Genomic DNA, 17,022 nt, shown 5'->3' with positions numbered 1-17,022 from the left:
CAGTTGTTTTGTTTCCTTCATGCTTGACTTCTTCCAGCTTGCAGTAATGGGATAGCAGGAAGAATGGAGCGATTATGTCTGACAAGCCGTGTGTAAACATTCCATTTCTGTGTAAGCAGAAATAACCAGGCGGGAAGAAAGGATTTGCACAGGTGTTAGAGGACAAAGCCTTTGCTGGCGCCAGGCACCAGAATAGAAGCTGACCTCAGCGGCTTCTTGTCCCTTTCTGCAGGATCAGGGACCATGGGAGGGAGTGACATCCTTTTAGCAAACATTTACCACCAGGGGCCTGATATTCCTAGAAGTCCACATACGCCAAGGGCAGGGAAACCCAGAGAGGGCCTAAGCGTTAGGCTCAGAATTGTGGAATGTAACTTGGAAACTGACTTTAACACTTGTTCATTCATGAATAACACTGTCTCACAGTGTAGCCCAGACTGGCCTTATACTCATGGCCCTTCTTTCCTCAAGTCCTGGGATTACAGGCAAATCCAGTCTCTCTCTCTCTCTCTCTCTCTCTCTCTCTCTCTCTCTCTCTCTCTCTCTCTCTCTCTCTCTCTCTCTCTCTCTCTCTCTCTAATATAATTCGTGTATTATTAAATAAAAAAGTTTTATGTGTTATGTGAGTGTGTGTTTGAGTGAATTGAGTACATATATGTACTATGTGTATGCATTACCTGTGTAGGCCAGAAGAGGGCATCAGATTCCTCCTGGAGTTACAGGCATTTGTGAGCTGCTCAATGTGGGTGCTGAGATAGGTCAGCAGTTAAGAGCATTTGCTGCTCTTCTAGAGACATTAAAACTTATTCACATTCCGGTCACCCAACTAGCTTATCCACTGAGGCAAAATATAATGCCACTCCCCTCAGTTTCATTAGGTTGTGGTTATACTATAAATTCCATTGTAACAATATAAACAGACACTATGTAAAATGTCCCATATAACAGAATTCCTTTCAACACCATTTAACTCAGTTCTATGAAATACAGATGCTATTTTAAAATTCTTAATTAAATTTTTATGTGTGCAGTGTGTGTAGTGCGTGTGCATGTGTGCAGTGTGTGCAGTGTGTGTAGTGTGTGTGCGTGTGCGCATGCATGTGCAGGCCACAAGTTGATATTAGTTGTCTTCCTCCATCACTCTCTACTGTACATATTGAGTCAGGTTCTCTCACTGGAGCCCAGAGCTCACTCACCCAGCTAGTGTGGCTAGTCAGTTTGTTCTATGGCTCCCCCATCTCCATCTTCTAAGTACTGGGATCCCAGGTTGGCTGCTGTGCCTTTCTGGCATTTAACTCCATTCTTCACGATTTCATTTTTTGGCAGACACTTTCCCCACTCAGCCACCTCCCCAGCACTTATTTCTTTGTTTGTGTGTTTTTCTGATGTGTGTTTTGAGACAGGCTCTCGCTATGTAGTATAGACTGGCTTCAAAGTCACCGATCCTCCTGTTTCAGCCTCTTGAGGTCGGAATTATAGGTTTGTGCCACCTCACCAGGTTTATCAGTCACAGAGGAAGACACTGAGGCACAGCGAAGGTTTAGTATTTGTCCAAGGTCATAGAAATAGTGAATACGGAAGCTGGAGTCACAGTCAGCCACTGCTAGACCCAGCATGCCCATCAGATGGCTTCTGCCTGCCTCTGACTCCAGCTCCGGGGGATCTAGCACCCTCGTTTGACCTCCTTGTGCACTTGAACTTACATGTACATACTCCCATGTGGACACATACAAGTACACATAATTTAAAAAAATATTTTAATGCCAGGGATGATATATTGAACAATCTGCTATGGTCATATACCAATAAAACTGAGCCAGGTGTGGTAGTCCATGTCTTTAATCCCAGCACCCTGGAGGCAGAGGCAGGCAGATCTTTGTGAGTTCGAGGCCAGCCTGGTCTACAGAGAGAGTTCCAGGATAGCCAGGGCTGTTACGCAGAGAAACATTGCCTCTAAAAAACCAAAAACCACAAAAAAAAGAAAAGAAAAGAAAGAAAGAAAGAAAGAAAGAAAGAAAGAAAGAAAGAAAGAAAGAGAACCCAACAACCTTGTTTACAAAAGTATGATGCTGGACACAGGGTCACAGACACACTACACTGTTTAAATTCAGTTAAAATTCAACTTATAGTATGACTTTAATGCAATTAAGCTGAGAGGAGAGGTGTCTAGATTTAACCTGAGTGAATAAGCTAGCTGGGTGACCCAACTTTGAATAAGTTGAAATATTGCTGAAGAGCAGCAAGTGCTCTCAACTGCTGAGCCATCTCATAGGTAGCTCACTACTGCCTTAGGAGGTAGGAAACTTGCAAGCTCAAGGCCAACCTGGGCAACATAGCAAGCCTCTGTCTCATAAAACTAAAAACTAAACCGAATAGCTTTTGCCCCTGGGACTATAGTTTGTGAACCCTGTGCGAGGCTGTATTGTATAGTGAGAACACTTAGCAGTGACAGTAGAACCCACACTTGCCAGCTTGGAATGCTGCTTCTATTTTAAAAGGAACTGGGGTGGTCCTACCTTCAAGCATTTCTGATGTTCCTTTTGGATAAAGTGTCATCCTGCCTCAACTAGAAAGCTTGTGGCTACTGTGACTGTGTGTGGTGCTAAGAGGCTTAAAATAAGAAGTGAGATTTTTGTCTCTCAACTCATATGACCTTGCAGGAGTCTCTCATTATCTGTCACTCAGCATTCTCCACAGTGGTGGCCAGGAATCTCATCACTTGCCCATTCCCCTTACTCAGGTGTGTGTGGTGGATCACACAGGGCTTGTATAGAATCTTGAAGGAGCTGGGGAAATGGCTTTTATCATATAGTTTGTTTGAAATTCACAGGATGCCTTGGGCTATAAGTCCCAGTTGAATGTTCAGCATGCCTCCTGCATGAGCATGGATTTAAGGAATGAAGTTAAAATGTTAACATTTTTATTAGTGTTCAAGGAGTGTGTTCCGAAGTCCATCTCAGCCTGCACCACCCCTGTAAGAAAATGTAGGCATTGCTGCGGAGCTGTATGCTTTAACAGTGTGAGACTTTGAATTTGGAATTCCTTTAGAAGCAAAGGGGCTAGTGATTGCCTTTCAGTGAAGATCAGATGAAATTCACTCAAGTTGGCACTGTGGGGTGCACACTAAATCTCTGTGGAAGAATGAGTCTTACAGAGAGGCTGGAGGGCAGTGATGACTTTGCTCCTGGTGATAAGCAATACTCCACTCCCCTTGTTTCTTACAGTCAAGGTCTTACAGGGTAGCTCAAATCTGGAAGTCACAGTGATCCTTCTGCTCCAGTCCCCCAAGTATGATTATTGTGTGAGTTATCATGTTACCTTTCTTCTTCCTCCTCCTACTTGTCCTCCTCCTCCCTTTTTTAATTTTGCAAGAAAATTCTTCTCCTTCAAGGTCAGAACTTGTGTATTGACAGAAAATTTCAGCTTACAGTTTACCTTAGTTATCTTTGTGGGTTTTGTTTTGTTGAGCAAAACTGGACCTTTTACCCTTGGGACCTAGTGAAAGTTGATAGGAAAGCTTGTGTTCAGCAAGTCTGTGGTGGTGCTGGAGCGACACTGCTGTCTCCTCATCGTGGTTCCATGGGGGCTGTTCCTGCTTGAGTGCCTGTTGTTTCAGGAGCCTCCTTTCCTCACTTGACCCTGTCTGCAGCCTCTCATCTGCTGGAGGTGTCAGCTCTGTGGAAGAAAGTGAGAAAATTCTCAGTGCCCAGACTGCAAATGCCCTTGGAAATGACCATGACCATGGAGGTCATCATAGTCAGTGAGGAGGCTTTAGTTGGAACATGAAGAATCCCTTACAGGCTCCTGTGGTCCCAGCCGGCTGTTAGGAAGTTTGTGGAACTTAGGATGTGGAGCCTCACTTCCTGGGTTACTATGAGAGACCTGCTGTGCTTTCTGGCTGCTCTCGGCTTCCTGTCTATGACACAATGCCACCAGCTAGCCACCTCATACTCCTCCCATAGTGCCTTCCCTGCCTTGAGGGACTGTAGCACCTTGAACTGTAAGTCCAATTGGCCCTCCTCCCTTAAGTTGCTTCTCGTGAGGTGGTCACACCAAGACTGTACGGTTACTCTAGCACATCCATGCATGAATGCATGAGCATGATCCTGGCTGTTCCCATGTAAGTGGAATCCATACCTGTGCCTGCAAATCCTCTGCGGCTATACCTTGGGGCAGTTTGGAAACTGCATGGACAGGGTTGCTCTGCATGGCTAGAGCCTCAGTTATTGATTGACTCAGTTTGTGCTGATAAAGGAAGAGGCATGATTCAGAATGATAGTACCTGTAGCTTTCAGTCTTGCATCCAGGTATGAGGACCCACTGTGCTCTCAGATGCTGAAAGATCTGCTCTACTTCACTCCTACTCTCTTACAAATTTTCTTACACCCTCTTCGTGACTGTTGAGACTGGAGCTGGCTCTCAGAAAGTAGGACCAGCCAGCACAAAGCTTTTGTGGCTTGTCTGTCTTCCTTCAAATCCTGGGCTTCCTCATGGATGCATCCCTTCTCAAACAAAGTATTTTGAACTCTGTATAACAAAATGATGCTATAAAGACAGGAAGTTGGCATGCCGGGCCACAGACTGTGAGCCTGTGAAGTTCCTGGGTGAAGGTAGAATGATCATTAGAAAATGTCTTCCTCTGGCCAGGAAATGGTCCTTACTCAAAGGAGAATGTGTGGTTTTGCTTTTCTCTTCCATCTCTTTTGTGTTTAAATAACTAATACTACTCAATACCCAGCCTGTGACCTCCAAACTATCTTGTGATAGCACCTGTGGAATGGGCATGGCAGGAGAGGACCCACAGTTCGGCCGACCTTGGTGGCTGGTGGAGGGGGGTGTTTATCCCTAAGTATAGCCACAGGGTTGGAAGACTAGTGATGGCATATGCTACCCTGTTCCAGTTGCTTAAGTATGTGTTTTGAGATTAGTTTTTTAAGACTTATTAATTAGGTGCACACAGGGGACCTTGTAAATGCTTAATTACCTGTGTGCTCATTGTATAATGATGTCCAAAGGCATGTCTTCATTTTCGTTCATGTTTTGTTCGCATTTCTATGTGACTGCATTGCAGATGAAATTCTCTCCTGAAATGTAGTGTTTCTTCTGTGATTGGTGTCTGTTTTTGTTTTTTTTTTCAGAAGGCATAAGAAAACTCAGCATCTGCAGTGTTCTTTAGAGGAAGGGTTGGGAAGAAAGGGCTGCAGCAGGTGTAGAAGGAAGAGGTTGGAGCAAGATGGGAAACGACCTGGTGGCAATAGTGTCAGCAGTGGCAGAGAGGGGGTCTGGGGGAAGAACAGGGAGACAGTGAGGAGAGATGAAGACCGAGAAGACTAGACCAAGGCAGACAGAGGCAGGTGGTGACAGTGACAGAGACCAAGTTATGACCAGAGAGATGGAGGCAGGAAAGCAGTCTCACTCACCAATAGGAACGCAACCTATTCCTTAGGGCACAACTCATCCCTCTGGCTGCTGATGATCTGTGTATTCATTTGCTTCATAAGGCTTGAATGTTCTGTGGCCTGTCTGTGGTCCCATGTGTGGCAGTTCCTGAGGAATGTGGCTCTTAAAGGAAGACTGGAATCTGGGTTGAGTGTAGGAAGCACCCCAGAAGTGTAGCCAGAGGGTCTGGGTCAGAGCTCCAGCTCTGCCGTGTGCTGCTGTGGGAACGTGGAAAATACACTGGAGCAGAGCTGCTCACCGCACATCAGCTAGGAAGCAGAAAGGGAGGTAAAGGAGCTAGCACCATGATGACACGGAAAGCCCATTCCAGCTACACAAGGTGGATAATCTCTATCTGCCCCAGAGTCCTGTGCTTAAAATGGGAATAAGGATAGTGTTTCTCCCATAACTTAAACAAAGGCACACATTCAGACTGTTCAGTGTCTATAACAGGAATTAACTCATCAAAGGATTCAGGTATTGGTACCCTGGCTCTCTCCACTCTTCATGCTTCCTGGCTACCAAGAAGTAGTTACAGGTGTGCTCCACCATGTATTCCCTGCTATGCTGTTCTGCCTCACCACAGGCTCAGAGACAACTCAAGTGGCCACGGACTGGCCTCTGACCCAACAGTCAAAAGAAATGTCTTCTCCGCCTAGGCCCTCTGCATCCCTGTGCTCACTTCTCATGAGCCGCAATGCTGCCTGCAGTTACTTGGGCATCTTTCATGTTATTGCTTTGCTTCTTTCCTGGCCCCCGTGAACTGTGATTGACTAATGGCATATAAAATGATATCCTCTGCTGCCTTCAATTCCAGAACCTAGAGTCATTTGGAGCAGGCCCGCTTTTAAAGTTAAGGCGTAAAGGTTTTAGGCAAGAATGGATCCTGTGTATAGCTCCCTTCTTTCTTCCTTATACTGATCTAGGCCCTAGTGCAGCGGTTCTCAATCTCGCTAATGCTAAGACCCTCTAATATAATCCCTCATGTTGTGGTAACCTCCTATCGTAAAATTATTTTTGTTGCTAGCTAGTAACTGTGATTTTGTTACTGTTATGAATTGTAATGTAAATATTTGATATGTAGGATATCTGATATATGGCCCCTGTGAAAGAGTCATTTGACCTCAGAGGGATCAAGACCCACAAGTTTAGAAAGACTGCTCTATTTAGTGCATTCTAGCCAAGTGCTGTATCTCTGAACTGTATCACCCCAGCTGCTGAAGTCCTGATGTGTAGCTTCTAAGATTCCATTCAAACCGAGGATTCCTAGATTAGCACATAAATGTCATTTGCTAAAAAAGGATTTAGTAACAAGGAAGTTCCTTGGAAAATGAAGGAAGGCAATTCTGTTATCTCTCCTTTCTCTCCTTCAGAATCTCATGAGGCCCGTGGGGATCTCTGTGGTGCAGGGAGCCAAGTTAGACAATGGGCAGGTACCCTGCTCAAAGCCAGGCACCAGATTCAAGAGAGGTCCTATTCATGGCAAGAGAGGCTTATAGGCCCACAGGACTCCATGGTGTCCAAATGTCATTGTTTGATTATCAGGAAGAAAGTTTAATCGTGTCCTCTCTGTCTAAGGACATGTTGGGGAGGGTCTCTTAGAAACTAGCCTAATTTTTCTTCCTGTGTGTTACATGAGTTTATCAACTTGTGCCCTGATGGTAGAAACCAGAGGGCAAACATGGGTGCTGCTTATCTTTGGGGAAGTGTGAATGAGAAGATACTTGCCTTCACTAAGTTTGCTGTCAATGCAGCTGACTTAGGATACTATGCAACATAACCACATTCCAGTGTCTTGCCCCCTCAGCCATGGTGATCTAATCTGTGGGCCTAATGCTCGACACAGAGAGTTTATGGGCTACTTGCCCAAATAAGCCTTGATGCAGGCATTCCTAGACTGAAAGCGATTCTAGAGGACTAAGAAGTCATCCCTGCTGGACGGTGGTGGCACACGCCTTTAATCCCAGCACTCGGGAGGCAGAGGCAGGTAGATCTCTGTGAGTTCGAGGCTGGGCTGGACCGACAGCCTCCAAAACAATACAGAGAAACCCTATCTCGTAAAAAAAAAAAAAAACAAACAAACAAAAAAGGAAGTCATCCCTAGTCACTTATTCTTCCATGGCAAGAGCCAAGCCACATTCTAACACTGAACCACGCCACTTGTCTCAGTGGTAACAGGGCAAGTCTTAGGGTATCAATGTCATTGAACCCAGGCAGTGAGACTGAAGCCCCTCTGACCCATTTGCAGTACTGACGCCATCATCTGCTTTTGTGTCGCAGGTGCTCACATCATGCCGAGCCTTCCTCCTGTCAGCGCGCATCCCCACCAAGGTAAGCAGTGTTCTTCTTCCGAGGCAGATGGACTGACAGACACACTTGGTACACATCTGCATGCACTCTTGCACATATGCAGAGATGGTCAAATGAAGGGGTGCCCAACCTTTGACATTTTGATATGACGCCATCTGCAGATGTGTTGAGCTGCCTTCACGGCTGTCCTGGGATGCATTCTATCTGCAGGTTGGGCAAGCCTGCTCTAATAAACATGTATTCACAGATTTGTTACACAGACATAGTATTTAGGCCGATGTGTCTAGAGCTGTCTTAGCACACATGTTTTGCTTCATTCCTCTCCAGGGTGTCCCTAGAAATTGCCATGAAGGATGCTTTTCATTTCTTTTCAACTCTGTGTAAAGCCGTCCCAAGAAAAATGGTGAAGCGTTTTGTATTCCGTGTCCCTAGGCTCTTTGTCCCAGTCGTTTTTTCTCCCCTAGCTGTGCTGTGTCAAGTCCCTTTCCTATTTACTCCAGCCCAGCAGTAGCAGCTTTTTTCTATGAGGTTTTGACATGTGGGAAATAATCTGATTCTAAAGGGTACATTGCATGGTTGGGAGCGCTGTAGCCCTCTCCAATCTGCCTGTAAAAAGAATACTTCAAACTCTCCAGTCCCCTCTCCTCCCCGCTCTCCTTCCCACCCCTCCCTCTCCTCCCCTCCCCTCTTCCTTCCCTCACCTCTTTCCTGCTCCTTCCCTGTGTCTCCTAGCCTTCCCACCCTTCCCTCTCCCCTCCTCCCTTCTTTCTTTCCTCCCACTTCCCTCCTCCCCTATTTCCCCTTCCTCCCCTCCTACCTTTCCTTTTCAGCACTCCCTTCCTTTTTTCTATCTTCCCTTCTCTCCTTTCTTTCCCTCACCCCTACTTTCACTCCCCCTGCTCTTACCTCCTCCCCTCCCCTCTCCTCTTTACTCCTACCCTTACCTTTTCTCCCCTCCTCCCTTTTCTTCCCTCTTCCCTTCCCTTTCCTCAGATTCTTACTCTGGTCCCATACTTCCTATGTACCTCAGGTTGACCTCGAACACACAGCAATCCTCCTTCCTCAGCTTCCCAGATGTGAGCTACTTACTGAGCTCCAAGCTTCCAAGCTTCTCTAAGGAAAGATACTTGAGGTCCTAACACTTTGACATGTAAAGTGATACATGTTTACTGTGTTATAAACTAATCAGTTACTAAAATAACTAAGGCAGAGCAGGTGTGGTATTGCATTTCAGTAATTTTGGGTTCCAGGCCAGCCTGGGCTACATTGTAAGCCTTAAAGCCTGAAAGGGCCAGGGGCAGAGAGGCGTGGTGGGGGTGGAAGCCCATTCAGGAAGGTAGTGTGTAACCAAGGGAGTTATTTGGGGCTTGAGGAAAATAGCTTGTCCTAATGAAGAGAAGTCTCTGAAGCTGAGTGTGGTGGTTCTTGCGTGTGATTCTAGCACTAGGGTGGTGTAGGCAGCAGGTTCAGGAGTTGAACGTCATCCCAACTATATAAAGAATTAATTCCAGGCTAACCTGGGCTACATAGAGCGTTCAAGGCCAACCTGGGCAATATAAGAGATACTATCTGGAAAAGAAAAAGAAATGACTCCTGGGTACTATTTGGGTAAACATGTGAGATACTCCAAGTGCATAGATATACGCACACAATTGAGTCATATGTCTCAGATCACCCATGAAGAAATGGCTAGGCAGGGCGACATACACCTGAAATTTCAGTGTTGGAGGCAGGATGATTGTTGTGAATTCAAGGCACTCCTGGGCTCTACAGTGAGTACCAGTCAGCCTAAAAGAGAATGGAAGGGTGAGTAGGGGACAGGGAGTTTATGTGGTGTCGGGGGTTGAACCCAGTGCCTCGTGTATGTTAGGCAAGCATTCTACCAGCGGAGTTACACCCCAGCCCGGCTTTGAGCATGTCTAATAATAACCCAAAGCTCTGACTCAGCCCAGGCTCAGCCAGTCATCCTTTTTACCTCATTGAACTTGAAGTTATTCTTCAAGGACTACCTGCAGTCCCTCCAGGCTTCTCTGGTTCTGTTAACCAGTGAAAACCCTCACTGGGCACAATGTAAGCGACTTAATTGTGGTCCAGCATCACAAGACAAATTGACAAAAGTGGCAGAGTTCCACCTGGCGACTTACACCAGCGCAATGCATGGCTGTGCACCCTGCATCTGTTGGATGCGATGACCGCTGAGGGTCCGTGGGGCACTATTTGTATAGCAGTTATGTCAGGTGCTTTAAATGACAGGTCTTCTCCACAGCAACTGTGGAGATGAGTATGCAAGGAGGGAGTGCCTGTGAAGTAGTGGGGGCCAATGGGAGTGAGTTATTGAGAAAACTGACACCTTGCGGTTCACACAGAGGTGGAGTAAGAAGCACAATCTAGAACATGCCTGTGCTCACCTACAAAGCAGAAGCCTTCAAGTTCTCTTTTTTAAGTTTTTGAGACAGGGTCTCATGTATTCCATTCTGCCTCTACTTCCCAAATGCTGGGATGACACCATGCCTGGTCGATGTGGTGCTGGTAATCAAACTCAGTGCTTTGTGTAGACTAGGCAAGCACTGTACCAACTGAGCCACACCCTCAGCCCCAAGTCTGTTTTTCAAAAGGGATTTTAATTGGAAACTGGATGCTCTGCCATGCCAGTAGCCTGTCTAATAGGCTTGACTCAAATAAAAGCTTTGGCACTGTGAAAAAGAATGGACTGTCAAAATACCTTTATATATTTTTAAGTAATACTGTTAGGCAAGTATGCCATTTTAGGACACAATTTTCTGCTGTACTTTAAAGAATTTAACTCAGACGTAGATCTTGGTAGTACTGTGTAAAAAATTGTCGCCGTCATTGAATGTTTCAAAATATGGGCCTCTAAGAGTGCATGTAGTCCATAGGGGAAAACACTCTCATTCCTCTTTGAGTTTCCAGTGTAGCACATAGTAGGCTGTTCAGAAATATCAACTAACTGAATATGAAAGAATGAACTCATTCATTCATTCTCAAACACCACCCCTCCAGCAAAGTCTTGCTATATAGCCCAGTTGGCCCTGAACTCATGCTGATCCTCCTGCCTCGGCCTCCTGAGTTCTGGAATTACAGACATCAGCCACACCTCAAGTTCTTTGAGTCTAGCTCCAGACATCACTGTGCCTCCGCTGTTTAACTTTGGGATCTTCTGCTTTACTACTTCTTCCTGCTTGTATGCCTTGGCACAACGTGCCAGCAGGGGGCAGAGTTCAGTCCCTGTGGGTTGATTCTCTACTTGTTTCTTCAGCATGACAGCTGGCCTTCTGTATCTTTAGCTTTCACATACATCTGTGGATTCCATTTATATGAATTCAAAATATGTGAACGCAGTGCTTCCCTTCAGACATTTTCTCTTCATTCTTGCCCCCAGGCAACATGGTACTGCACTGCATTGTATTCAGCATTCTAGGAGCTGAGAAGATGACTTTAAATATTTAGGGGGATGTGTGTGCATGCACAGTGTGAGTGCCAGAGTCGTGAACATCTGCAGAACGTGGTGTCTTTGGGCATTCCTAGAATCCCCCAGAGGTACCAAAGGATGCACATGCGTTTGTAGATTCAATGTGAGACAGGACCCTGTCATGTCCCTCTGTCTTGTAACTGTTTGCTGTAAGTGAGTGAAAGACTGTGCAGGATGAAAGCTAGTGATCAAAGGTAGATCTGGGAACGCACTTCACAGAATGTTTAGGGTAGAAAGAGGAGATGATCACCGGAGACGAAGGGAAACGTCTTAGTTAGTTGAAAAAAGGTAGCTGAGTGGTAGGGTATTAGTCTGGTTTGTGCATGCTGGTTTGGCGCCTACCATCAGGAAAAAAAAATAGTAAATAAAATACAAAAGAAATAATATATGAATACTTGGAGGAAGAGTATTTATATGCCATTAAACATAGTTTAAAATTCATAAATATATTCAAAGAATTTGATAGATTTGGGGGAAGAAGGTGACGTTAGTGAGTGACTGGAGAATGAAATAAAGAGGAAGATAAAGGTTTAGAAGAAAGACCCAGGCCATGGGGACTGAGGCTTTCGAAAGGAACATTGTGGAGATACGGGGGACCTGTGCATTTGGTGACTTGGTATCCTGTAGGCATTTGCCGGTGTGTACACAGTGGAGTAGAGTGCAGGCCTCTCATCTGGTTTGAGCCTGGATGAAATGTAAAAGTCAGGTGTGCCGCTAACCCCTGTTCTGTTTGTGAGATGGGTAATGGCTCTTTTGAGATATGATGAATCCCAGCTCTGTTACTGGGGACAGAGCTATCCAGCAGCCTGTCTTCAGAAGGTGCACAAGCCTTACTTAGCCTTGGGGTAGTTCTGATGATAGCATGTTTGGACCTCAAATGATATGTTTTTAAGCCCTCATTACAGGTCTCTTCTTCCCCTTTCCCCCTCATTACAGCTCGAGTTAACCTTCAGCTATCTGGAGATTCATGGAGTCATCTGCCACAAGCCAGCTCAAGTAAGTATGAGTTCCATGAATCACATAAACGAATATTCTTGAGACAGAACAGAAAAGCAAGAGAAGAGTAGAATTTTCGGGAGGAGAGACTGCAGAAGCTGTGTGTGGGAGGGGTCTGGAGCTCACTCTGATAAGAAAACTGGTAACCAGGAGAACCAAGCCACGCCGAAGCCAGCTGCTGCTGTGCACACAACTTGTCTATCTGGCACGATGTGTGGCAGATATTACATCAAAGCTTCAGGACTTTATAAAAGTGCTGTGTGACATGCCTCCCACCCCATACAAGGCTGGCCTCAAGTTCTCAGCGATCCTCCCGCCTCCTAAGTATGGAGATGACAGGTATGAACCATGTGCCCGACCTTATGAAAGTCTCTCTTCAAAGGAAGTAATAAGTGATTATTTTTCGATGCTTCAAAGCTGATTAAAAATAGTTTTGCTTTAGCTGTAAGTTGTTGCAGTGAAGATGCCAATAACTTTTGGCATATGTATGTCCACGAAACTGTTAGTACAACTAGGATACTGGTTCTATTCATCACCTCTCCATCTGCAGTCTCTTACAGACACCTGCTTTGTGTCACCAGAGCGGGTCACATTTTATAACATTTCCTGTGGGTGGAATGACATAATTTAGTCTTGCCTTCCTCACTCAGTTAACTGTTTTGAGGTGGACTTGTGGCATGTCTCAGTGGCTCTTCCCTTCATGTTGCTGGGCAGTGTGCTGCCTCATGATACGTCAGTTTGTCTGCCCTTGAACATGGTGCTGTTGTTCGCAGTTTTGACTGTATCAGGTACAGATTCTTCTTTGGACATGGATGTGGGAGTCCCTGCAAGTGTTACAGCCAGGACGGAAATGATATGGGTGAGGTAAGAATGAAACTCAGCTCAACCGACTTAGTTAGCTAGTGCTGGGCCAAACTTCAGGAGTCTGATACCAGGTCATTTATTTTAGCTATATTGAAGTACAGCACAATTTTGGAAAAGTTTTCTGGTGACAATTAATTTAGTCCCATGTGTACAACAAAGTTTAAGAGATGTTTACACTGAAACTGTTTAAAGATGGGTTCTGTGGACTCAGAAACAATGATCAAGATAAGGGACTACGGTGAATGACTGAGGTAAACATGCCTGTGGGAGCCAGGATTGAACTGGGCCCACAGTAACATGGAAGTTACCTAGGGTGTTGTAAAGTACAAGTGCTATCTCACTTAAGGATAGTTCTATTGACTAAGGAACAATGCTCAAGACTTGGGGTGGGGGGACGATCTGGGATAAATAAACATAATATTCTGGGGTATACAGGTTTAGGTATCCTGGCCCTACAGATAGCAGAGGATTACCAACTGTAAACTACATTCTTACCCAGCATTCTTGGTGGAAGATAGGCAAAAATCTTCCTTTGAAGAGATAAGTCCATGTTTTTAGCTTTCCTGGTTTTTCCAGTGTTATCTCTGTGCACAAGGACTGCTCACCTTCTACATAAATGCTTTCATTTGCCACGGGCACTTGCCTTAGTAGAGTGCCAGGCTCCTAGTGTAGGTGTGTTTGTTTAGCATTTGAGTACTGTGAACCTGCCCTCTCAGAAGGAGGTACTGTTGTAGATTGCCATCAATAGTGTGCTAGAGGTATATTGAGGAAGATTAACCTACACAGGATAGGGATGGAGTATGATATTTTATTAGGGAGAAATCATTTACATGAGAAACTGAGAACCCAAGGTCAGCGCTCTGTGGCTCTCTGAGACCCAACCAGAACCCCAAGAGAGAGACAGCGTCTCCTTGTGCACAGCCCTTTATCCACAAGTCCGTAAGCACCTGTAGCCATGCCCAAAATGGGCATGATTAGCGGCACAGATACCTGGATCTCTCCCTACAATTCCCCTTTTAGTCTAAGGAAAAGATTTAGACTTGAAACAAAACTAAATTGTGTCAATATACAAAATGTCTCAAACATATATAAAGCATATATACATAGAAGATGATAAGGATATATGCATCAAGCATCATGAATACAAAGAAGACTACACAGTATGATAAATTGTGATAAACAGATTATAAGTCACCAGAAGATACAATAATCTACCTACATCCCATGCTAAGCATATCTATTCCATCTAAACCCTGAACTTATCTGCTTTTACATCTCCCTGGGCATAGTTAAGGTCCATTTAATTTTTTTTTTAATTTTTAGCCTTTTAAACAGGTATGTAGGGTTTTTTCCCTCTCTTATGAATTTAAAAACAATATTCTGGATACAAATAATTGACTTTGCATTTGTTTTTACCTTCTCTTCACCTTGCTATCCTTAACTGGTAGAGCCAGAATTTCTAATAGATTTTGTTGTTTCTGTAGAGATGCTGTCATCATTTGTGTGAATATGGATAGCTCTTCTTTTTCTTGCCTCACTCCCATGGGGAGGGTACTCCTGAGTTTTATATGCTCCCATACATCTTGCTGATGTATTAAGAATTCAATCCACTGACTTCTTTTTACCTAGGATGTTTCCCAGAGTTATTCTGAAGTCATCTGTCTTGTAGAAAGATGGAATGTTTGTCTATGAAAGAGCAGGCTTGCTTACTATTTCCCATGAAAACAGGAGACCACACAGACACAATGGTTCCTCTAGTGTGTGTGAGTATGTGTGTGTGCGTGTGTGCGTGTGTGCAGGCATCCATATGAATCTCTCTATGTAACTCTGTGGGGGCAGCAATGAGCTCTGGGAAGTTTATTATGGTGCCCTTACCCCTTTGATAAGGAGCTTCCTGGCTCTAGCCAGTATCTGTAGAACAGTAACAGGATAACTCATCGGCCCCCAGATAGAGTAGAACCAAGTCTCAGGGCTTGGTAGCACTCTAACCAGCACGCCCAGGACAATGCTGAAGACAAGTGGCCAGATCAGATGTTCCAGTCTCATGCCTAGTCTCCAAGGGAAATTCATTCTCTCACCATCAAGTGTGACATTGCTGTAGATTTGTTCTGTAAAATTTGATTGTTACTTACTTAGGGGCATTCCTTTCTATTCCTAGTTGAGTTTTTATCAGGACCAGTGTTAAAATTTTGTTCATTGGGCCTGGTGGGGAGGAGGGGAGGGAGAGGGAGCTGGGATTGACATGTGAAACAAGCTTGTTTCTAACCTAAATAAAAAAAGGAAGATAAAAAAAAATTTGTTCAATGTTTTCCTTTATTTCCTGAGATTGATATGTTTATTATGCTTTCCTCCCTTGCCTTCCATGAAGAATTTTATTTATTTATGAATATTGAGTCTTTTATTCCTAGGACAATCCCCATGAATCATAACATACTATTTGTTGTTGTTGTTGTTTTCCAGTCAGGGTTTCTCTGTGTAACAGTCCTAGATGTACTGGAACTCGAATTGTAGACCAGGCTGGCATCTAGTTCATTGACATCCACTTTTTTGCCTCCCAAGTCCTGGGTCAAAGGCATGTGCTACCACCACCCAGCTAACATGTTACCTTTTTATATATTGTGGATTATATTAAAAATATAATTAAAATTTGATTTTATATTCTGTTTATATTGTTATATCACCTCATAGGTACACCCCGTTTCTTCATCGTTTATATCTTCTACATGTATATATTTTCATCTTATTAAATTACATTTAAAGTTTTTACAATATTATTGATTATCATTTCACATGTTATAATATATATTTATATATCCCCTTATATATATGTATATATTTCATATGTTGAACTTTGGGAAGGAGTTTTTGCACTTCTGTTTAAGATGCTAGTTTGTTGTTTTCCTATTCTCTTTTCTTCTCCAGGAAGTTAGCATAGTCATGGAGTTACCAGACGAACTAGAAAGGAGTCTCTGTTCTGCATCTCTCTTCTTATAAGAGCAGTGCTAGCATTAATTCCTTAGGCATTTGGAAGTTATCTATGTTTTGAGGTAATGTCACCTTCCTTCTACTGGCTCATGATGTTCACTTGGGATATTTGTAGAAATCTTTGCTGATATTGATCATTTGGTGACCTTTTTCTCTTTGTGTTAATTTTGTTAGACATTTATTTTATTGATATCTCAAAAAACAACAAGTTCTTTCTCTGATCTTCATTTTTTTGTAATTGATTGCTTTACCTCTCAAAAGCATATGTGTGTTTAGGTTGTTGGTGATGCTCTTAAAAAGAAACTGTCAAAACTGTCATTTACAACAGCTGAGATTACATACAAATCCTTGGAAATTTTCCATAGTTCAGCTAACAGCAATATTTTATCATTCCCCAGAAACTAGATTTTGAGCAAAAAGTCCCAGCAACATATGTTTGCCCAAATGGCCAAACATACGTAAGAGTGAGTCACCACTCATGAGTGATGGATGGTGATATCACCCTAGGCTGGTCCCTATTGAGGAATATCTGTTTATGATTCAGGATGGGAGCAGAGGGCAGTAGTGAATGTTAATACCAAATTTATATTGAAACTATTACTTGACTGTGGTATTCAAGTATGAGAAAGATGTTGGTACAGGTAGGTGAAGCTCCCCCTGTGACTTCAGGAGCTGACTAATCCATAACCTGTAGTCTTGTCACCTCTGTATGCCAACTGCTTAGAAGAACTGGCTAGGCAGCTGTCTGTTTCAGCGAGAGAGCTTTTCAGTTGCAGGGAGTTGCTATATGAAGAGCTCTAAGAACTACAGGGAGTCTCTGACATGAAGCTCTTAGAGTTCCTGTGAGTGCTACCCAGTGATGTGGGCTTGGGAGATGAAAGGAGAGTTCAACAACAACCATGGTTCTGTGGTCTTACAGTTTAGACTGCAAAGTCCCA

At 44.0% G+C, this 17,022-nt stretch overlaps 1 protein-coding gene across 13 annotated transcripts in view; it reads left to right on the top strand.

The window, feature by feature from the left end:
- The window catches only part of Carmil1 (capping protein regulator and myosin 1 linker 1), a 271,462-nt gene that overhangs the window by 94,852 nt on the left and 159,588 nt on the right, over window positions 1-17,022 (top strand). For all 13 annotated transcript variants that reach the window (XM_040755709.1, XM_040755708.1, XM_040755707.1 and 10 more), the window contains exons 3-4: window positions 7,720-7,770; window positions 12,176-12,235. In XM_040755709.1, coding sequence (XP_040611643.1) covers window positions 7,720-7,770; window positions 12,176-12,235 — 111 coding nt within the window. The remainder of the gene's footprint in view (window positions 1-7,719; window positions 7,771-12,175; window positions 12,236-17,022) is intronic.

The sequence above is a fragment of the Mesocricetus auratus genome, unplaced genomic scaffold, assembly GCF_017639785.1.
Source record: "Mesocricetus auratus isolate SY011 unplaced genomic scaffold, BCM_Maur_2.0 Super-Scaffold_100013, whole genome shotgun sequence".
Lineage (NCBI taxonomy): Eukaryota > Metazoa > Chordata > Mammalia > Rodentia > Cricetidae > Mesocricetus > Mesocricetus auratus.
This window is presented reverse-complemented; position numbering and strand designations above follow the sequence as displayed.